At 45.5% G+C, this 24,439-nt stretch overlaps 1 protein-coding gene across 1 annotated transcript in view; it reads left to right on the top strand.

Moving 5' to 3' along the window:
• The first annotated feature begins 3,138 nt into the window (after window positions 1-3,138).
• The window catches only part of LOC144781872 (cytochrome P450 2C19-like), a 303,887-nt gene continuing 282,586 nt past the window's right edge, over window positions 3,139-24,439 (top strand). The window contains exon 1 of the mRNA XM_078660916.1: window positions 3,139-3,393. Within this exon, the coding sequence (XP_078517042.1) occupies window positions 3,196-3,393 (198 nt within the window). The 5' untranslated portion in view covers window positions 3,139-3,195. The remainder of the gene's footprint in view (window positions 3,394-24,439) is intronic.

Raw genomic sequence — 24,439 nt, 5'->3', positions numbered from 1 at the left:
CTAGCCAATCTGGCAGTGTCAGACTGTCCAAAAAGCCAGTCCAGCACACACGCATGACTTGTGTGGGGTCTGAGGTAGGGAACACAAATTACTACAGCTTGTTATAATAAAGATGAGGCAAGGGCACACACTCTCCAGAGCCATGCAGTAAACCCTTTTCCATCCTAACAGAAAATGTCAGGATTTTTGTATTTATTTACTGTTTTTAATAAGTCAAATTGTTTGTTATAATTGTTGTTTAGCACCCTGACAAAATGTTACGTCTGTTTAAATATTTTGAGTTATTCGGGAGCTTTAAATATAAATGCTTACTTGTAAAATCATCAAAGTTACTTACGTTTCGAAAGAGATGTTAGTTTTCAAATTTTGTTGCTGTGTGGTTCAGGCCTGAAATGCTTTTCCCTTGCACTTATAAACTGTGTACTATCTTATGTTAGCATTGATGGCACCATTTTTATTCTTACTTTATTACAACAAAGGTCTTAAGCCTAGAACAATATTTCATACCAATGTTATATAGACCACAATAGGCTGCTATATACTTTTCCTTAACCCAGCCGGGCAAGGGATTTATTTATATAGTATAACAAGTCTTCAGAACTTGAAATACATTTTCACAACAAACATTTTTGTCTGCAGCAAAGCACAATCCTGTGCCGTACTTAAAGGTGAGAAAGGATTAAAGGAGAATAAGGATAGAAAGAAAGGTTTACTTCAGGCAAAAAGAGGTGAGCAAACTGGGTACTGTGTTACATCAAAATTGACAGAAATTCCCACAGTAGTACATACACAGAATAATATACATGAATTAGCTTTATGTCTACTAAATAGAGTCGACCGCATTTTGATCCCGGGCTCAAATTATAAAAGGGATCATCATCAGGACTTAGTAGTTATATTGCCTGGTGTAACAAATTGTGCGCCTCTGCAGCGATGCGAGAAATTAAATTACGGGCAGAGGGTTGGATCCGGCGTTGGTCACGGATTTAGCGTGATGCATATGTGCAGGAGTCGTCCCAAATGGCACGTTGGATATGTTGGAGCAGGATGGGCGGCGTCTCGGTGGAGATCCGCGATTAAGGATCGGTGTGGAAAATCAATGACGGTCCGTCAGGCGGTACCGTCTTGTTGTGTGAATTGTTGCGGTCGGTAGGGTACACGATCCGCGATTATATCTGATGCAGTCGGCCGCGTTGTGGGTCCACTGGTGCTTCACAAGCTGCAACTTGTGAAGCACCAGTGGACCCACAACGCGGCCGACTGCATCAGATATAATCGCGGATCGTGTACCCTACTGACCGCAACAATTCACACAACAAGACGGTACCGCCTGACGGACCGTCATTGATTTTCCACACCGATCCTTAATCGCGGATCTCCACCGAGACGCCGCCCATCCTGCTCCAACATATCCAACGTGCCATTTGGGACGACTCCTGCACATATGCATCACGCTAAATCCGTGACCAACGCCGGATCCAACCCTCTGCCCGTAATTTAATTTCTCGCATCGCTGCAGAGGCGCACAATTTGTTACACCAGGCAATATAACTACTAAGTCCTGATGATGATCCCTTTTATAATTTGAGCCCGGGATCGAAACGCCGTCGACTCTATTTAGTAGACATACAGCTAATTAATGTATATTATTCTGTGTATGTACTACTGTGGGAATTTCTGTCAATTTTGATGTAACACAGTACCCAGTTTGCTCACCTCTTTTTGCCTGAAGTAAACCTTTCTTTCTATCCTTATTCTCCTTTAATCCTTTCTCACCTTTAAGTACGGCACAGGATTGTGCTTTGCTGCAGACAAAAATGTTTGTTGTGAAAATGTATTTCAAGTTCTGAAGACTTGTTATACTATATAAATATATCCCTTGCCCGGCTGGGTTAAGGAAAAGTATATAGCAGCCTATTGTGGTCTATATAACATTGGTATGAAATATTGTTCTAGGCTTAGGACCTTTGTTTTCATAAAGTAACTGTTACCCATGGTCCATAGCTACCCAGTGGGTCCCCCTTGTTTTTGAGAGAAACCATTTTTATTCTTGCCATTTTCTTTTATAATTGAAGATCAAGCTTTCTGTCTCATGGTGCTTGCCTCAGCGGAGCCGCTGCTACTGCCCCCTCCCCCTCTCTACGTGCAAACTCAAGGCTGAATGTGTTATCTGTTTTGCATACCTTTACTGTTGGATATGTTCGTTCCACACATCTTAGAATGGTAGGCCCCGGCCGAAGGACCTTTGGGTCGAGATAGCAAGTACCCGGCACTGTAACATGACTCATCCATGTGTGCCTCCTTTGATCATCCTGGATGGAACTGGAATTTTCCAGTCTGGGAGGACCTTTGAAGGTGCGAGTTTAGTATCATTGTTAGCCCTGAGTTGGGGGAAGTCAGTCCCTCGGCTGTCCCCCCAGCAGACAGGTCAGATTGGGCTCAGTTGCAAGGCTATTACTAATAAATGTATGGTTTGTATTCTCCTCTGTCTGGCCGACTCTTCATTATTGGGAAGGCATAGCGGTGGTCCCCAGTGACCCGAATGACCCATTCTTGGGTCATTTCCTTCAGTGACTACAAGGTGAAAGAAAAGCGATACAGAAAACCACCTTATTACAGAGTAAACAATCTGCCACTTCACCAGAAGAGAGTAAAAGTTGTTTCTCTAAATCAGAATACTGGTGGTGGGTGACAACGTTATAGTATTACAGAACTCTCTCGTCTCCCAGTTCTATGCATAACCAGATCATATAAGGCTGCAAATCCAGAAATACAACAAAAAAGGCACCTGGCTTAGCTGAGCAACCCAGGCATGCAGGACCTGGGAAACGTGAGAGCGCAGACATTTCACATTCCTCTGCATAGTGCCTCGCAGCTTCAGTCGATTCTCGCTGATATTTTTTTTACATTTTTTTAATTTCAAGTGTGTCTCGCTGATATTTTTAACCCAAACAAATCTACAACGACAATAAAAAGAAAACTGCGAGTTCCAGACCACAAAGTGCTGTTGACTGAAAATCTGACAGCACCAAATGATATGGGGCTCTCCCTGCTTTGCTTAGTTCTGTAGAAAATGTAAATGGTTGGCGTATACATCGAGCGGAGACTTACACTTCCTGGATTGCTCCGCCCTGTGCCTAGGGTACAGCTGCTTAAGCAGGAAGTGTGTTTGCATTCTGAGACCAAAGTGCAACAATGGAGGCTCTGGGCTGGGTAGGGAAGGGGGATTTTAGCCTGCCATTGCTGATTTTTGCCATTTCTCTATTTGTTTTCTTTTGGTGGAGAACTCGAAGCAGCCTACAGGACACCCTGCCTCCGGGCCCACGCCCGCTGCCTCTGCTAGGAAACCTGCTGCAGCTGAGAGGTGCCCCCATCCTGGAGTGCCTGAACAAGGTGAGAAGCGGGGAGGGAAGGAGGGCGGAAGGATTCGTTTCCGTGATCAGCCCTGCACTTCTTTTAGATGGCGAATGGAGCACGGGTTGTGGGAACTCTGGACATGATTGACGTTGTAGTATTGTTTACACTTGCCTCGTGGGTGCCTCTCTGCTCTCTCTTCCTTGCGTGCTTTTCTCAAAGTCAATCCCTTAATGGCTCGTAAGAAGTGGCCTGAAGCCGTGATTATGGCACTTTCAGACGGTAACTTGAATGCTGGCAGCTGGAAGGTTAACACCTATACTTAATGGGAACAGTGAAATAACAGAGAAACTCCAAGTCCCAGGATGCACTATCGTTGTTTAAAAGTCAGGCGGACAGTGCGTTTCATGGCAGGGGGTTACTTGTCAGCTATGCCAACCGGGCTTCTCTAGCCATTTAGCAATGAGTTGCTGCAACTGTCCCCGGTGCGCCATATCACCACGATCCATCCTCTGATGTCTTTCAGACACCTCAAATATGTTTTTATAGAGTCTGCATTTTAGTTGGACATTCTCTCCCTGTTTATTCTTTTGCTAGACACATCTCGAGAAATTAATTTTGGGGAGGGGCACACATTGAGTCAGAGTCACACATATAAAACCGGTGGGACCAGGCATCTTACGAAGGATATATATATATATATATATATATATATATATATATATATATATATATATTTTTTTCCACTTAAAAAACCATAGGTTTCAGACCTTATATAGTTAGGAATTAGCATTTAAAAAACCATTGAAATTGCTCCTATATAGTTAGTTGTACTAACTATATTTCGCGCACCCGCAATCCACTGCTGATGATGTCACATATTACATCATTCATGACATGGTCAGTGACATCACCAAGTGCAAAAAAAATTTTATTTCTTTTTTAAATCGTGAACTTTTTTTTTTTTTGCCCTTGGGGGTCCTTTTGGGACCCCCTGAGAAGGGCTAAAGGGTTGGGGGTCTCTACCCTGCCCCCTTTTCGTGTTTTCCACTCTTGTTTTGGGCTCTCTTGTGCCTCAGTTCTCCTGAAAAACAAGATGGTGGTCAACACTTCCTGGTTTAAACAGTTTGGAATGTTGACAGTCGACTGCCAGCCAATCAGAATCTCGCTCGCGCACATAAGGGTACGCGCACGTACGCGTACGGTGAGCGCATATAGATATATAATTTGCTCAAATTCAATTTTCTCAACAACTACTGGAGGGATTTTCACCAAATATAGAAAAGGCACTACTGTATACCTGTCCCTATCATTTTGCCAAGTTTGGTGTAATTCCGTTCAGCCGTTCGGGCTGTAGCCGTGTCTAAAGGTCCCATAGAAAATGCCATTTGAAAATTTTCAAATTCAATTTTCTCAAGAACTACTGGAGGGATTTTCACCAAACATAGCAAAGGCACATCTGCATACCAGGCCCTACCATTTTGCCAAGTTTGGTGTAATTCCATTCAGCCGTTCGGGCTGTAGCCGTGTCTAAAGGTCCCTATGGAAATTAACATGCGGAAACACGTTTGGGGACCCCCCTTTCGGCCCCCGCTTGACGAATCCCCCCAAAACTTTCAGGGAAGGAGCGGAGCGGAGCTGGCCAAAATTCTGGAAAATTACACACAGATTCCTTAATCAGCGCCACAGTTATTCCCAATAGAATGTTGAGCGCATATAGATATATAATTTGCTCAAATTCAAATTCTCAACAACTACTGGAGGGATTTTCACCAAATATAGAAAAGGCACTACTGCATACCTGTCCCTACCATTTTGCCAAGTTTGGTGTAATTCCGTTCAGCCGTTCGGGCTGTAGCCGTGTCTAAAGGTCCCATAGAAAATGCCATTTGAAAATTTTTAAATTCAATGTTCTCAAGAACTACTGGAGGGATTTACACCAAACATACAAAAGGCACTGCTGCATACCAGTCCCTACCATTTTGCCAAATCTGGTGTAATCCGTTCAGCCGTTCGAGCTGTAGCCTTGTCAGAATGTCCCTATGGAAATTAACATGGGGAAAACACGTTTTGGGACCCCCCTTTTTTCTCGCCCCCTGCTTGACGAATCCCCCTGAAACTTTCAGGGAAGGAGCGGAGCGGAGCGAGGCAAATTTCAGGAAAATTACAGGCAGATCCCTCAATCGGCGCCAAAGTTATTCCCGATAGAATGTTCGGAATTTCCTATGGTAACTAGGTCCTAACTATATATACCTTCTGGCGACCGCCAGTAGGAAATATATATATATATATATATATATATATATATATATATATGTATATATTTCTGCTTCCTTTTCACGCCGGACCATGCACTCAAGCACGGGTGCTTGTTTGCGGGGGGCGTGCCCCGCTATTATCGAAGCTACTACCTTCTTATCTTTCAAAAGAAGAGACAGCACTCTCGGGAGGAGGATCAAGGTTTTATTTCCGACCCTCTGAGCACCAGACGCGTTTCGGCTACCGCCTTTGTCAGTGGTACACTGACGCGCCATTTTTTCTCATTTAAATACCCATCACGTGTCATACTTAGTCATGGAGGTAGAGAGAGGACTAATACATTATTTTTGCGTGACATATTAGAAAGGTTTCAACACTTTTTACAACATTATTTGTAATTATAATACACTTGTTTCATTTCGCCCTGGATGGGCACCTTTAAATTACATGTTAATTCATTGCGACCTTAGTCACTTCATATTCCCGTTCGGAATTACTAACATGGGGAAATTACTCTCCCGTTTTCGTTATTACACCCTGTATGGGTGATTACGCTCTGAGAACAATCTGTTATGCAATGTTATACATTATTATATTATACATTATTCAGCCCTGGATGGGCTCGAGCGATGATAGTCCTCCCCTCATTGATTAGCGTTTTGTTCTTTCATTCTCTACCTCTCTAGACTTACTTTTACAAAACACACACAGTGAAAATCATAATACCCATTACCATAAAACAAAATTAAAATTTCTAAAACCATACAGTGTTCATATTATCCGAGGATTCCTAAGGATCTTCTCTCACCACACAACTTTCCTTGGAGCAGGGAGCCTCCTACCCCAAATGTACTGTCATTTCCTCATGGCTATTCAGACCCCCCCGGCGTCTTGGTGCCAATATCTATTATGTGTCTGGATTCTAGCCTTCTCAGTTTCATTAATCTGTCACCCCCTCTTGGGCTCGCTGGTACATGATCTAATGCAAAATATACTAGTAGCTCACTATTACTCTTATGTTATTACTTAAAGTGTCTTGCTACTGGGTACGAGGGATCACAGTTTGTGATAGCCCTGAGGTGCTCCAGGATACGCATCTTGGTAGGATTCACTGTACTGCCAATATAACGCAGTCCACATGGACATACGAGACAGTAGACTGTGTAGGGAGTCGAGCACGTTAAAAATGTTTTGATTTTGCGCAATTCTCCTCTCACCTGATAAGACATTACTTTTTTACTGTATTTACAGGCCTTACATCGCCCACATGGGTAGAATCCTGGTTTTGGATCACCAAATGGTTGTTCCACCGGGCGTGTTAGGTAACTGCTTGTCATGGTGTTTCTCAGTGCTCTCGCCCTCCTGTATGTTACAATAGGTTGGCTTGGGATGTCTGTTCCTATTACTGGATCTGTTGTTAAGAGTTTCCAGTTTTTCCTTAACACTGTTCTCAACACACCTGCCCCTCCTGAGAAAGTAGTGATGAATCTGAACTTGCCATCTTTATCAGTATCCTTTGCTTTGTTTTTTAACATCTCCTGCAGTGAGATATTTTTCACTTTGTTCTGGGCCTCTTCCAGACACTTTTCCCCATATCCTCGTACTCTGAATCTTTCAACACTCTCATTGGCATTCCTGATATAGTCTTCTTCTGACGTACAGTTACGTTTAATGCGTAGTAGTTCCCCATAGGGAATACTGTAAATTAGCTTAGGTGGATGACTGCTACTTGAGTGTAATATTGAGTTACCAGCTGTTGGCTTTCTGAATAGCTGTGTATGTATTTTCCCTTGCTCTGTTCTAATCTCAAGATTGAGGAAAATGACTTTGCTACTGCTTATTTCCACCGTAAAGTGTAAATTGTGTGTGTTGGCATTAAGTTTGTCGATGTACTCTACAGCTTTTCTTTCTGATCCTCGCCAGACAATTAGCAGATCGTCTATATATTTATACCAGGCCAGTATATGTTGGGTCCATTCTGTATACTGGGGATCCCATGCCACGTTTTCTTCCCACCACCCCACAAAAATATTAGCAAAACTGGGGGAATAACTTGTGCCCATGGCCACCCCAACCAACTGTTTATAGTACTGGTCCTGATATAGAAAGATGTTGTTGCTGAGGCTGAAGTTCAAAAATTCCAAAAGCATAGCATTGTGGTCTGCGAAGTTAGCCTCTCTAGTTAATAGGACATTCTCTACTGCCTTCATACCATCTTCATGGCCTATACTTGTGTAAAGGCTAGCGATATCCATCACTATTAATAGATCTCCCTCTCTTAACGTTAGCTGTTCTAACTTGCATAACAAGTCTTTAGTGTCCCTTATATAACTTCGTAGAGTCTTCACATGATCAATCAAAAAATAGTCAATGTAAATAGATAAATGTTCCAATAGGCTTCCCTGGGCACTTACAATTGGTCGTCCTGGTGGTTTCATTCTGTCCTTGTGCACCTTTGGTAAGTGGTAGAAGCACGGTGTGGTTGGGTTCAGACATCGCAAATACAAATATTCCTCTGTTTCGAGTATCCCTTTACCATACCATTTTTTTAGCATGTCATGGCACTCCGTAATGCTGTTTTGATATTCTCTTCTCCCCACTTTTAGGTAACACTTCGTTTCCTGTAATTGTCTCAAAGCCTCTTCATTATAGGCTTCATAGGTCTGCAGGACCACATTTCCTCCTTTATCTGAAGGTTTCAGGATTAGTTTTTTGTCACTTTGTAAGTTTTTTATTGCCTGACAATGTTTAGATGTTAAGTTCCTTTGTTTGTTCGTGTGACCTTTCTTTTCCAATTTCCTCAGTTCTTTCGAAACGGATTCCACAAAAAGGTCTATATTATCGCTGGGCATTTGTGGCACAAACGTCGATGCTGGTTTAAAATTTGTTTCCCCGCCTTTCTGTGTTATTTCCACTTGTGATAAGTTTTCTGGTTGACTTGCCCCTTCTGCTCTAAGTTCTTGCATAGCTTTCAGGGTGGGTAGATCCTTCACCCGAATTTCTTGTGCCCCTTCTTTTTCTTGTTGTTTCATTACTTTTTTGGGGCGTAGTTTGAAAGATAAGAAGGTAGTAGCTTCGATATATATATATATATATATATATATATATATATATATATATATATATATATATATATATATATATATATATATATATATATCTCTCAAATGACAGTGAAGAAGACCAGTCAGTCGGAACTCTGTATGTTGGTTATTATATATTTATAGTGCACATATATTCAATTTAAGGTATTGCAACATCGTCCCAGCTGTCCATTTCTTATTTCCCATGACAAAGCCTCTTTCATTCTTTAGGTCTCATGTAGACAGCACAAGCCGTGTCTCCTTGAGAGATTTTGTTTGCTGTTTGTGGGCTTGGAGCACTCCTGTTACTTACCATTGGTGGGCTTTTAAACCACTCTTGATTGCTTGCTTCCTGCTGGTCACCTCTATGGTCGGCACTTCCCTCTCCGACCATACCCTAGACTAGAGCATGGCCCAAATACTTGTGTCCTTACACTGCTCGCACTTTTGGGAGCAATTTTTTTCTTTTTGTTAACCCACTCTCCCTGAGTGCATCTTTCGTGGCTGGCTCTGTCACCTGCTTAATCCCATTGTCTGTGTTTGCTTGTTCCACCTCTCTCCTTCCCATTGCTGTGCCCCGACCCTCCCATTGTCCATGTCCCCTTGTTTATTTAGCTTTCACCACTGTTTGCAACTGCATCTCGGCTACACCCTTACTGGGTTTTGTTTTTAACGATTTTTATTTGCCTGAGTTTGTGTTCAAGGCATGACTGCAAGGGTACCTTGCACATGAGTGTTTGTTTATTTTTAGTAGCTCAAGCGCACATGAGCAAAAAGAACAAATGATGGATGGAATACAGAACAAATCAAACATTCACCCCAATCACAGATCTGGGTTTAATCCATCGTTTTTTCGCTCATATATGTTATCACATTAGGGCAGGGACACTGGAATAATGCAATTGTGCGACCTTTGCGATTTTGAAATAATTCTAGATCTGCCGCATTTACCATTTAATTCATCATCTGTTATACAGACTCCAGATTTTAACAAAAGAAATTTGTTTCTAGTTCAAACTGTTCACAAGTTATTAAAAATGCAGCAACATGTTGCAGTGTAGTGTAAGGCCCTTTACAAAGCTGGAATGGTCAGTTTTCTGTTGCCTATTGCTATATTTGGGTGTTAAACTGGTACTAATGAGGTGCAACCAATGCACAGTGGTACCAAATAAAAAAAATGAAAAAATAATGAAGTAATACTATTACAGAATATGATGCACAATTTGCCTTTTCCTGCCACATAATTTACTGAACCGTACTGCCCAATTTGGTCCACTCCTGCTGCATAATTACCCTGTCCCTACATTAGTGGAACTGCTTGCCTGTTATAAACAAAGTGTTGCATTACTTTTCCTTTGAGATAAGAAAATGTACTTCCAACACTTTTCACATTTAGTGTTACTGGAGAAATTTAATTCATCTTTAGTACAGGACTTTTATGGGTTCCCCAGCTTCAAACATGGATGTCATTTAGGGGTCGCAAGGGAACGCAGCTGCAACCTCTGGATTGTCCCATGCAACCCCTGGCACTGCCTTTGCGACCCCTGGTCTCAGAGGTGGCAAAATCAGTGCCTGGAACACAGCAGCAGTTCGTCCTTATGAATGTTGGTGTGAAAAGTTGGCCCGGCATATGCTGTCCACTATTCTAGTGGGCACCTTGCACCAGTCCAAACGACCCTTATTGATGGTAGGTTAAAGACAACCTTTATAGAAAGCTATCCTAGTTGTAGCTGTGGAGAGCAGTCTTCAGGCTAAGTCTTAGAGGAATGTAAAGCAGCTTGTTTTACCAGTCTATAATCCTGTGAATGACCAAATGAAAGGAGAACCACACCAGGTATATATATATAAAATATATGTATTTATTCTAAACACATTACTCTGGTCTCTTTATGAGGCTTGAGGCAAAAGTACATTCAGTAAAATTAATTAGCACACAGTAAATTAGCACAATAAATGTTGAGCCCTAGGGGCATACCAAACCATATATTAAGAAAGTGGTATAAGAACCATGACTGACATAGAGACAAGGCCAGGGGCCTCTATAACCGCTGGGACCACCAGAAACCACCCAAGGTGGTGACACAGGGACCCACAGGGGACGAGTGCAGTGTCTAAACACAGCCACGAATCACCATTAACTTCTAAGGGGAAAGTCGTGGTTGGAATTATAAGGAAAAAGGATACTTAGAAGAGGACTTGAAGCAAACCCCTTTAGAACTAGGAGGTTCTAGAGTCAACACCCATGTGAGCACCAGAGTACTTGAGTCACCTCACCCAGGGAAGCCGGTCCATAGGTGTCTTTTGATGTCGGGGTTCGTCATTGATTTCAATGGCGATCTGCTGCAAAAGTGCTGCTGGCGACCAAGTGGAAAGTGTCCGGAGTGATCCAAGCCTGGATTAAAGATGAGAAGAACCTGAAAGCAGAGTGGACAGAGTCTGGGGCCACTAGCCAGTGACCAGGAAGGCGATGACCAGATGCCCACTGATTTCGGGTGCTTGCAGGTGAAGAAGGTGAAGCTTGACTCTTCAGCCACAAGGACCAGGAGGCGTCAACAATGACCAGGTGCTGGATTCGAGCTATCCCACAAAGGATGTCAAGTGTTGCGGTGTCGGTTTCTGAATTGGACCCAACAAGCCTTGGCAACAGCAACCCATGCAGAAAGCAGAGATTGGCTTTGGTGCAGACCAGCAAGGTCTGAGGGACTCACTCTTTGGTGAGGAGTCAGGGCATGTCTGGAGCAACTAGGGAAGCCCAAAGGGAAGTAGAGTTACCTTCGTGGGGACCCACCAATCAACGGACCAGAATTTGTGAAGGGGCCTCAAGCAGAAATGCTAGAAACAGGCTCACGGAACACTCGTGGAGTGCCAGCCCACAATCTTCGGTGGGGGTGGTGCTCGGGGCTTGGACTACAAGTAATCCAATGCAAAACTTCAGGAAAGCTCGGGAAGTTGATGCACTAGCAACTGTGCATGGTGTCCTGGAGTTCCGGTCTCACGTCACTCGTGAGGGTTGTGGGTCTCAGCTTTGCTGGGATCTCATGTCAGCCTCTGAGAAGTCTGGACGTCTATGTCCTGCATCGCAAATACTTTGGGGTCCAGCGGGAGCCTTGGAAATGCAGACCGGCAAGATGCTTCTTCGGTGCCTGCTTGAGCAGGGGAGTCACTCCTTGACCCCAAGGGAGATTCTTTCATCTTCTAGTCTTGTAGAATGTCGAAGTTCCAGGATATATGTATCAGAGTTTCGTCCAGGTGTAATCTAAAGTCCTGTTGCCAGGGGTCCCTTACTTATACTGAAGAAAGGGGTTGGACATACTCTGGGGACCCACCTATGGGAGGATCTATGAAGAAGGGTGGCTACACCCCTTTTGCTTTGTCGAGTTTTGTGCCAGAGCAGGGGCTGAGTGCCCCTGCAACCAGTTTGACCTGGGGTATGCACAGGGGTCCCAAGCGTGCCCCCAGCGCTGTCTGCAAAGCATTCTCTGAATGCATCCACTCAGCCCCAATACACTAAAGCCTAGCTGGGAGGTGGTTACACCTCCCTGTGACAGGAAACCTATTGTCCAGGCCAGCCCTGACGGAGTTTCGTCCAGCAGCAGGAGGTCAGACCTGTGTCTGTGGCTGCAGCATCCATTTTGTGATGCTAGGGTTCTTTTAAACTATTACCGGTTAGGTCGGTGTGTACATGTCTCTCCCTCTAGAAGGGTGGAATTCTACCACCACCGCCAGAACTGGCGGGGGGGGGGAGTGGGGGTAGGATTCCAAAGTGTTTGACACCAAATAACACGACATGATTCCATGCACCCATTCCAAAGTTAGCATTAACCGCAAGGTTATAATGCACTTAAGAGTATATGGTCGGGCTGCATCACAGAACAGCTTCAGAGAATAAATTCCGAAAGCTGCCGAGGGGTCCTGCGCATGCATGGGCACCCTCTCAAACAAAACTAAGTACTCTGCCTTCAGGATTGATAAGGCCTGCCATAGGAGTGACTTATAGGTTTATATGGGTCAGTGATTAAAGGTAGATATAGGTAACCTATATCTTAGTAAGGGGTGCATGCACCACCTTTCCCAGGCTGCTGTAGCAGACCAGTGGTGCCATTTTGGAAGGCTTCCCAGGGGTGGCATAATACATGCTTCAACCCCTGGTAGGCCTCTGGGGTATTGAACAACATTTATCGTACCTCTGCACTCGGATATTTATGTCATAGAAGCCAATGCTTCTAAGGGAGTTTATTCCCTGTCTTGGCCGGTTTAGAGAGTCAAGACCGCCAATTACTCATATGCACAGCACCAATATTTCACCATAAAGAGAGCATCCAAAACATATAATGGCTTTGATGTTTTAATAACTTGTTCTACATATATGCCTGTACAGTCCTTTGTAATAGTACACAAATTGTTATTGCCAAAAGTTCTTTTGTGCTGAAATCCCAGAAAGAATAGGATGAAACAGGCAGCCGACACGTGTTTCGTTGCTGAAAAGTAACTTCCTCAAGGCTTCTAAGTTTTATAGCTAGGCGGGGTCAATGTCAATCCGGAATTTTCGTGGGTGAGTAGATTACTACACCTTAAGTTTAGCAAGTGGATTGCCTCCAAATCCTACAAGTGAATTTGCTGTGCTCCCAAGCGTCATGAAGGTATAAGTCTTTTCAGGAGTTTCCCTCACTGGTATAATTTGTTGATTTGTTCATAGCCAATGCGGGTCTGATCAAGGGATCAATAGCCCTGAATGAGCGACGACGCCAGCAAACTAAAATTTCTAACTGGATCACTTCCAGTCGATCCTATTTGCGAGTAAGACAGAAAAGTGCTTCTTTGGCTTTCTCAAGACATGAGTCTAATGATGAAGATATGGGGACTGCAGTATGCCCCAATTCTTTCGCTGTAATGGCAGCAATGGGAGCTATAGTAGGCCCTTCGAAAGCCGTCTTGCGGCGCGAAGGTCTGGGGTTCCGGAAGTATGGTAGGAGACAGCCTATATTTATGTGTCAGTGATTAAAGGTAGATATAGGTAACCTATATCTTAGTGAGGGGTGCATGCACCACCTTACTCAGGTTGCAGTAACAGACCAGTGGTTCCATTTTGGAAGGCTTCCCAGGGGTGACATAATACATGCTTCAGCCCCTGGTAAGCCTCTGGGGTACCTATGCCCTTAGTACCTAAGGTACCATATACTAGGGACTCACAAGGGTAACCCAGTAACTAATCTGGAGTGTACCTAATGTACATGCAATAAATTTAGAGAGGAAGCAGCTAGGCTGGCGTCCTGGTTATCAGGGCCCCAGCCAGACTAAAGTTGAGAAACAGTGAACACCAGCAAAAAGTGGGGGTAACCATAGTAAGCAGATCCTACTCTCCTACACCCCCCCTCCCCCACAAACCTAGGGACATTAAACTAACCTTGACCAGTTGAGTCTTCATGTTCTAAGTGGAAATAACTGGAGAACCCATCTGCATTGGCATGGTTACCCCCAGGTCTGTGTTCCACTGTATAGTCCATCCCCTGTAGGGAAATGGACCACCTCAAAAGTGTGGGTTTTTCACCCTTCAATAGCTGACCAAAGCTTCTCTCTAGGGGTCAGCCTTCTGCTAATAAAAGCTACTGGCTGGTCCTGACCTTCATCATTCAATTGTGATAACACAGCCCCTACCCCCAACTCAGATGCATCTGTTTGGACAATTAATTCTCTGGAGTAGTTAGGACTTTGTAGAATTGGTGCAGTGCACATGGCTAACTGTCCACTGAACTTTTTTTGGCATTCTTTTAGAAGTTAAGTCATTCAGGGGTGTCACAATGGACCCATACCCCTTGACAAATCGTCTGTAGTACCCAGTCAGGCCCAAGAAAGCTCTGACCTGAGTCTGGGTAGTTGAAGCAACCCAGTCCATGATGGTCTGGATTTTGCTCTTTAATGGTTGAACCTAGCTTCCACCCACAAGGTGGCCCAGGTACACAACCTGACTCTGCCCTATCTGGCACTTAGTAGCCTTGATAGTCAGGCCTGCCTTCTGCAGGGCCTCCAAAACATTTCTCAGGTAGACCAGGTGATCCTCTGTCATGAAATGCTCACCCGGGACATCAAACATGAAGGGGAGGATGACCAGTTACCTCCTTATGTCTTGCCTGTATTTGTTTTACAGTCACCATGGGATACGCTCAGCCAAGAGTACAGCGGTCCGTTTAACCCACCATCCTTCCTGGACGAGCGGACTGCCCACGTGACGGGGTCACATGGGCCTATGGGAGTATCAGGAGACACAAAGAAAGCCTTCTTAATCGACACAGAAACCGAAGAAGATGCAGAGTACTGGGACCATGGAGCCTATGAGTCCAGGAGGATCCGGAGAGAGATTTTAGAGCAGATGGAGGACGTCAACCAAGCCTTGTCATGCCCAGGAGAACAGGGGATACCAAAGCCGCCGAGTTGCCATTCCAGAGGAAACCACGAACGGGAGCCGGACCAGATCCGGTACCACGAGCCTGCCAGCCACGCTCACGGAGGAGCGTGGCTTCCAGAAGTATGTTTACGAGTGTGTGGATGGTTCAGGAGGGGATCTCCCACAAGCGTCCCTAAGCCAGGGGAGGGAGGAGAGTCCTGAATCCCTAATCCCCGGGACGAACGTTCTGTTTTCATTAGTGTTTTTTTGTTTACACAAACATTTCGTGTGGCCCTGGTGACGGTTTGGGTGTTCTTCCCTCACTCCTTCCTCATTTTATTTTTGAAACTCACAAGAGCCCAGAAGTGACGGCTGTTTTTTTTTTTTTCCTGTTTTCTTAATTCCCATCCCACGTGGGAATCGGCCTTCAACCTGCTGGAACTGGAGAGCAATCCAACCGAAGATTACTTAAAAAAATTCTAATGATAAGGAATCCCTCAAAGTGGATGGACTGGTCTTGAATTCTAGTTTGCATATATATACTTATTTCTTTTTGCCTACAAAGAAGATTGAAATAACATTCTTCTATACTCACTTCTCTTGTCTATTTATGGTTGAATACCCACACAAGGTGTCAGAAGTGGGATTCTGTCCATTGTAAGACAAAATGGAAAACCTTCTTCATCAACTTATTGCTGGTCAGAACAAATCAGAATGGGCTCTCGAGAGACACATGTGTTCGGCACAAGCAGATAGAGAACTTTTTAGCACCACCATGAATCAACAAATGGAGGGACTACATAAACTCTCCGATCGGCAAGAAAAGTCGACCAAAGAGACAACCCCATGTCACGGGTCCCCATCCCCCTTTCCAAACATTGTCCTACAGAAGTATGTTGCCAGGGATGACCCGCATTCTTTCCTTCTAAACTTTGAACGAGCTGCCCGAGCATCAGGCAGGCCTGAAAACAAGTGGCTCTTTTTTTTAGCTCCCCTACTGACGAGAGAAGCCCAGGCCGCTTACCAAGCCACCAATTCTAATGACACTGCCAGTTACACAGAAATAAAGGAAGTCATCCTGGACCACCTGGGGCTTGATGCTGAAGCATACCGGGCGCGCTTTAGGAAGGAGAAAGGCAACCCGGGGATACGCCTAAAACTCTCTATCATAAACTGAAGACAGCCGCAGACAAGTGGCTTAAACCTCAAGAACACACCAAGGAGGAAATAATGTCATTTATTTACCTCGAGCAGTTTCTAGAAGCCCTACCTTACCCCACCCAAAAGGTGGTTAAAACAGCACACCGGCCTCTCAGTGGAACAGACCGTGGAAATGGCCACTACTTACTTTAGATTTAACAACAAGGGGTGGTGATGGACAGAGTTTCTGAATTAAGCAGAATACTCTCACCCAGTCAAGAGATCAGGGCTGGATCCAACACCGTTTTTTAGCTCACTGCACCATCCCAGTTCAGAACCTGGCTATATGCAAATTAGTCTGTTCCTGTCCCAGTGCATGATGGGAACAGGGCAAACCAAACTACCAAGCCAATTCTTACACTGGGAAGGAAACAAGCTTCCGGGGACCGGTTTCTGGCATTTCAGTATCGTCGGCCAGGCTTGCTTGAATCCTGATGGTGCAATGAGCAAGGGACTCACATCTGAGTATACCCTTCCACGCTTAGGGTGGACAAAATATTTAACAACAAGGGGTGGTGATGGACAGAGTTTCTGAATTAAGCAGAATACTCTCACCCAGTCAAGAGATCAGGGCTAGATCCAACACCATTTTTTAGCTCACTGCACCATCCCAGTTCAGAACCTGGCTATATGCAAATTAGTCTGTTCCTGTCCCAGTGCATGATGGGAACAGGGCAAACCAAACTACCAAGCCAATTCTTACACTGGGAAGGAAACAAGCTTCCGGGGACCGGTTTCTGGCATTTCAGCCGTCGTCGGCCCGGCTTGCTTGAATCCTGATGGTGCAATGAGCAAGGGACTCACATCTGAGTATACCCTTCCATGCTTAGGGTGGACAAAATATTTAACAACAAGGGGTGGTGATGGACAGAGTTTCTGAATTAAGCAGAATACTCTCACCCAGTCAAGAGATCAGGGCTAGATCCAACACTGTTTTTTAGCTCACTGCACCATCCCAGTTCCGAACCTGGCTATATGCAAATTAGTCTGTTCCTGTCCCAGTGCATGATGGGAACAGGGCAAACCAAACTACCAAGCCAATTCTTACACTGGGAAGGAAACAAGCTTCCGGGGACCGGTTTCTGGCATTTCAGCCGTCGTCGGCCCGGCTTGCTTGAATCCTGATGGTGCAATGAGCAAGGGACTCACATCTGAGTATACCCTTCCACGCTTAGGGTGGACAAATGCCAGAAACCGGTCCCCGGTAGCTTGTCTCCTTTCTGGTGAAGAATTGGCTTTGTAGTTTGGTCTGCCCTGTTCCCATGATGCACTGGGCCAGGGACAGACTAATTTGCATATAGCCAGGTTCTGAGCTGGGATGGGGCAGTGAGCTAAATAACGGTGATGGATCAAGCCCTGATCTTTGGACTGGGTAAGAGTGGTCTGCTTAATTCAGACACTCTGTTCATCACCACCCCCTTTTCTGAATCGTTTTTGGCCACTATATGTGTGGCAGGGTATACTCAGACATGAGTCCCTTGCTCACTGCTCCATCAGGATTCAAGCAAGCCGGGCCGACGAGGCTGAAATGCCAGAAACCGGTCCCCGGTAGCTTGTCTCCTTTCTGGTGAAGAATTGGCTTTGTAGTTTGGTCTGCCCTGTTCCCATGATGCACTGGGCCAGGGACAGACTAATTTGCATATAGCCAGGTTCTGAGCTGGGATGGGGCAGTGAGCTAAATAACGGTGATGGATCAAGCCCTGATCTTTGGACTGGGTAAGAGTGGTCTGCTTAATTCAGACACTCTGTTCATCACCACCCCCTTTTCTGAATCGTTTTTGGCCACTATAGGTGTGGCAGGGTATACTCAGACATGAGTCCCTTGCTCACTGCTCCATCAGGATTCAAGCAAGCCGGACCGACGAGGCTGAAATGCCAGAAACCGGTCCCCGGTAGCTTGTCTCCTTTCTGGTGAAGAATTGGCTTTGTAGTTTGGTCTGCCCTGTTCCCATGATGCACTGGGCCGGGGACAGACTAATTTGCATATAGCCAGGTTCTGAGCTGGGATGGGGCAGTGAGCTAAATAACGGTGATGGATCAAGCCCTGATCTTTGGACTGGGTAAGAGTGGTCTGCTTAATTCAGACACTCTGTTCATCACCACCCCCTTTTCTGAATCACTACTTACTTTAGGGCACAACCAAAACCTCCATATGGGAAGGAGAGAATAAGCCTCGCCTGTGACTGGTAAACAGGACAAGAGAGCCACGGCTAAACCCCCGGTTGAAGTCGCTAAAATACGTCCCTCAAAACCCGTAGTGCCTACTACAAAAGGACCTCCGTGTTTTGAATGCGGTGCATGGGGGGCACATAGCCCGCTTCTGTCCCCAGAAACTGAACACTGACGAACCTATGGACGTTAGCTACCTTCCACGCCATGTCATGTACACTGAAGAAATGGGGACAGGATTCTATGTAAGTCTGGTTATTGGCGGGGTACATATTAGAACTCTCCTAGACTCAAGGTGCAGACAATCAGTCATTCATAGTTCCTTGGTCAAACCCGAGAATGTCTTAACCCAATGCCAAATACCCATTAGGTGCGTACATGGGGACGTTACAATCTACCCAGCAGCGTCCATAAAGGTTAGAATGCCCGACGGGAGGGATCTCCAGGCTATCATAGGGGGCCTACCGAAGTTACCTGAGAAGCTCATATTAGGAATCGACCATCCCAAGTTTATGAAATATCTTAGTATGAAGGTTAAAAACTATATACACACAACTCCTGTTTTTCTCACCCAGGCTCCTTGGCAAGGGGATAAAAACTTTCATTACGCCCAAAGAAGTCACCCTACACTTCAAGCGGCATGGCAACAGGCAACCATTCCTGTTACGACCTACACAGCTTTTGTAAAAGAAAATAATCTGCTATATAGGAAGGGTAGTCCGACAGACCCACCCCAACTGCTGGTTCCCCAAAGCTTTAGGGAACAGGTTATGTTTTTCGCGCTGACCCATCTCCTAGCCCATCATACAGGTGCGCAGAAAACTAGCCAGACTGTCTTGGAACATTTTTACTGGCCTGGCATACATGCACAAATAACCAGATATTGTCAGGAATGTGAAGTGTGCCAGCGGAAAAACCCCTATCGACCACCCTCTGTCCCTTTACAGCCTTTACCAATCATCGGGAAACCATTTGATCGCATAGGTATGGACCTTATTGGTCCTCTACCTAAGTCCCGAAAAGACAATCAATATGCATTAGTTATTATTGACTATGCCACCAGATACCCTGAGGCTTTTCCTTTACGTACACCAAACACCGTGACCATATGTGAGAAACTGATGGATCTCTTCTCGAGGGTAGCATTTCCCCACGAGATCCTAACAGATCAGGGCACACCATTCGGCTCACGTTTTATGAGTTAGGTGTGTAAGAGTTTAAACATAACACAAATAAGAACATCTCTTTAGCATCCTCAAGCAGTCTGATTATGCGAACAGTACAATGGTACGATAAAACTAACACTAAAAAAGATGATGACAGCCGAAGGAGCTGATTGGGATCCATTACTGCCTCTGGCACTGTTTGTCATCCGCTGCCAAAAACAGAGCAGTCTAGGCTGCTCCCTGTTCGAGCTCCTGTACGGACGACCACCTCGTACTCTCCTCGAAATGACCAAGGAAGCTTGGGAAAAGGAAACACCAGAGGAAACCCAAGCATTGCCGGACTATTCCAGAGGGCTAAGGACGAGGTTGACCAAATTATGGGAGTTCGCACTTAGCAACCTGTAGAAAGCCCAGCAGAAGCAACAGGTGTTCTATGACAAAGGCAAAAAGTGGTGACATCTCCAAATACATGATTGGGTATTGGTGTTACTACCCTCCGCTCTCCCTAAGGGCCAATCTGAATGGAAAGGACCCTATGAAATAATAGAGAAATTGGGTCTCACCACATACAAACTCCGCCTCTCTAAGACCAAAACACAGGTCTTCCACATAAATCTGTTGAAGAAATGGCTAGGTCCCTCCTTAAACCCAATCTACTCACTGTAACACCCAAAACCACTCTGCCTCTACTCGACATAAATAGGGATTTACAAAGGGAGACCCTGGACACCTTACTTTCCTCCTTCTCTGACATCTTCTCTGACACCCCCGGACAAACCTCCCTAGTCGAACATTCCATCCCTTCTATACCTGGGAAGGTCATACGACAACGACCTTATAGGATTCCGGCTGCCCAGAGAGCAGCCGTTGAGAATGAAGTTAAAAACATGCTTACTTCTGGCATTATAAAACCCTCCAAGAGTGAATGGTCCTCACCCATTGTCTTAGTCCCGAAACCCAACGGTACCATAAGATTCTGTATTGATTTTAGAGCAGTAAATTCAATCACCCAGTTTGATTCATACCCCCTACCGCGAGTAGACAAACTAGTTGAACAATTCGGAGAGGCCCGATGTATTACGACCTTAGATTTGATCAAGGGGTATTGGCAGGTACCCCTTTCCCCACAGGACCAACACAAGACAGCCTTCTCCACACCATTCGGCCTTTATGAATTCTCAGTTCTGCCATTCGGCTTACATGGGGCACCCGCCACATTTCAGCGGCTCATGGATATTGTCTTAAGTGAACATCAGGGGTATGCATCAGCATACCTCAATGACATCATTGTTTTCAGTCCCACCTGGGAACAACATCTCTCACACTGCCAAATGTTCTTCAGGCCCTCCAAAATGCCGGACTAGACATTAACTCCAAAAAATCCAAGGTCGCATACCAAAAAGTCCCGTATCTAGGTTATCTCTTAGAGAATGGACTGATAGAACCCCAACATGAAAAAGTCGAGGCCATCACCAAAACCCCATTTCCCACAACAAAGAAAGGAATCCGAGCGTTTCTTGGGTTACTCAGATATTATCGCAGGTTCATCCCACATTATTCTCAAATAGCCGCACCCTAATCGACCTCCTCCGAAAGAGAATCAGAGAAAAAGACCTCCTCTCACCTCCCTCCCAAGCCCTCCAGGCTTTCTCCGAGCTGAAAAAAACATTACCTCTAGTCCAGTTTTGATATCCCCTAATTTCAATCATCTCTTCATTCTCCAGACAGATGCCTCCGACACGGGTTTGGCTGTGGTACTTTCTCAGGAGACAGAGGATGGGGTTGAGCGCCCAGTGGCCTTCATCAGCCACAAGTTATTTCTGCGTGAAAAGAACAATCCAACTATTGAGAAGGAGTATCTGGAGGTCAAGTGGGCCATTGATAAAATGAGATACTACCTGGAAGGAACTTCTTTTCTCTTATATACTGACCATGCCCCCTTCAATGGTTGTGTCACAACAAAAGGAACAATGCCTGAGTCCTTAGGTGGTTCCTCTCCCTTCAACCCTATTCTTTTGAGATTCGACACCGAAAGGGTAGTTGTAACGCTAATGCTGACTTTTTGTCCCGTGTTCCTCAGTTCCCCGAGCTGGAACTGCCTAGGGGAGGAATGTTTCATGAAATGCTCACCGGGACATCGAACATGAAGGGGAGGATGACCAGTTACCTCCTTACGTCCCTCCTGTATTTGTTTTACAGTCACCATAGGACACGCTCAGCCAAGAGTACAGCGGTCCCTTTAACCCACCATCCTTCCTGGAGGAGCGGACGTCCCACGTGACGGGTCACATGGGCCTATGGGAGTATCTGGAGATGTGGAGACAGCCTTCTTAATCAACACGGAAACCGAAGAAGACGCAGCGTACTGGGACCACGGAGCCTATGATTCCAGGAGGAGCCGTAGAGATTTCGGAGCAGACTGAAGACGTCAACCAATCCTTGTCGTGCCCAGGAGAACAGGGGATATCGAAGCCGCCGAGCAGCCATTCCAGAGGAAAAAACGAACGGGAGCTGGACCCGATCTGGTCCCACAAGCCTGCCAGCCACGCTCACGGAGGAGTGTGGCTTTCAGAGGAACGTTCATGAGTGCGTGGATGGTTCAGAAGGGGGTCTCCCACAATCGTCCCTAAGCCAGGGGAGGGAGGAGAGTCCTGAATCCCTAAGCCCCGGGGCGAACGTTCAGAAGTGATGGCAGTTTTTTTTTTCTTTTTCTTGTTTTCTTTATTCCCTTCCCATGTGGTAATCAGACTTCAACCTGCCAGAACTGGAGAGCAACCCAACCGAAGATTACTTTAAAAAATCCTGATGATAAGGAATCCCTCAAAGTGGACGGACTGGTCTTTGAGTTCTAGTTTGCATATATATACTTATTTCTTTTTGCCTACAAAGAAGATTGAAATAAAAGTCTTCTATACTCACTTCTCTTGTCTATTTATGGTTGAATAGCCACATCCTCCCAAGTGGAGCTAAAGACAGCAATATCATCTAGGTAGGCTGCACAGTAGTCTGCCTGGCCTGTTAGGACTTTGTTCACCAACCTTTGAAAAGTGGCAGGTGCATTTGTCAGACCAAAGGGCATTACCACACATTGATAGTGCCCACTAGGGGTTGAAAATACTGTATTTGGCTTTGCATCATCAGCCAACCTGAATTGCCTGTAGCCAGCTGTAAGATCAACTGTACTCAGAAACTTGGCTGAGGCCAAAGTATCTATAAGCTCATATGCTCTTGGGATTGGATGGGCATCAGATCAGTCCTAGTGTCTGCATTGAGACCTCTTTAGTCAACACAAAACCTCATCTCTCTCTTACCACCCTGGGTGTGAGGTGTAGGTACCAAGACCACTGGACTAGCCCAACGGCTATCTGAGGGTTCAATAACTCTCAAATCCAACATTTTCTGGACTTCAGCCCTGATATAGTCCCTGACATGATCAGGTTACCTGTAAATCTTATTTGTAACAGGCAGACTGTCCCCAGTGTCCACTTCATGAGTGCACCAAGTAGTCTGACTTGGAGTCAGAGAGAACATATGTCTGAACTGATTGAGCATCTGTCTGCAATCAGTTTGCTGCTGGTCAGTGAAGCTACCTGCCAAGGCTACACCATCTACTGACCCATCATCAGGGTTCTGGGAGAGCAGGTCAGGGAGTGGATCACTCTCTTCCTCCTGTCCCTCATCAGTAGCCATGAGCAAGCCCATGTCTCCCCTGTCAACATATGGTTTCAGTCTGTTGACATGAAGCACCTTATGGGGGATCCTGGGAGTTCCAAGGTCTACCAAATAGGTAACCTCTCCCTTCTGTTTAACAATTGTATGGGGGCCACTCCACTTGTCTTGGAGGGCTGCTGGGCCCCCAGGCTCCAACACCCACACTTAATGTCCTGGCTGGTAACCAGTCAGTACAGCCTTTTGGTCATGCCAGGCGTTCTGTAATTCCCGGATAGCCTCAAGGGTTTTAGTTGCCTTTTTCATGTACTCAGCCATCCTGGAGCGGAGACCAAGCACATAATCCACTATGTCCTGTTTAGGGGGTTTGAGAGGTAACTCCTATCCCTCCTTCACCAAATACAACGGTCCTCTTACAGGATGCCCAAACAGAAGTTTAAAAGGGCTGTAGCCAACCCCCTTCTGAGGAACCTCCTTGTATGCAAATAAAACGCTGGGTAGCAGGATGTCCCATCTCAGCCTGAGCTTTTCTGGGGGACCCTTGATCCTACCCTTGAAGGTTTTGTTGAATCTTTCAACTAAACCATTGCATTGTGGGTGATAGGGTGGGGTGAATTTGTAATTCACTCCACACTCCTTCCACATTGCAGTCAAGTAGCTAGACATAAAGTTTGCACCTCTGTCAGATACTACCTCCTTAGGGAAACCCACTCTTGAGAACACACCCAAGAGGGCGCTTGCTACCACAGGTGCTGTAGTGGTCCTATGGGGAATTGCCTCTGGGTACTTAGTGTCATGGTCCACCACCACTAGGATAAACCTGTGCCCAGATGCTGTTTGAGGATCCATGGGACCAACAATGTCAATCCCTACCCTCTCAAAGGGAACCCCCATCAAAGGTACTGGTATCAGGGGGGCCTTTTTTGTATCACCTGCCTTACCACTGGCTTCACAGGTGACACAGGAGTGACAAAACTTATTTGTGTCTTCAGACATGTGGGGCCATTGAAAGCGAGGGACAATTCTGTCCCAAGTTTTGTTTTGGCCTAGGTGTCCTGCTAAAGGAATATCATGGGCCAGTGTCAATAGGAAGCCCCTGAATTTCAACGGTATAACCAACCTCCTCACTGCACCAGGATTGGGGTCTCTACTCTCTG

Source organism: Lissotriton helveticus, chromosome 9 (assembly GCF_964261635.1).
Source record: "Lissotriton helveticus chromosome 9, aLisHel1.1, whole genome shotgun sequence".
Taxonomy (NCBI): Eukaryota; Metazoa; Chordata; class Amphibia; order Caudata; family Salamandridae; genus Lissotriton; species Lissotriton helveticus.
This window is presented reverse-complemented; position numbering and strand designations above follow the sequence as displayed.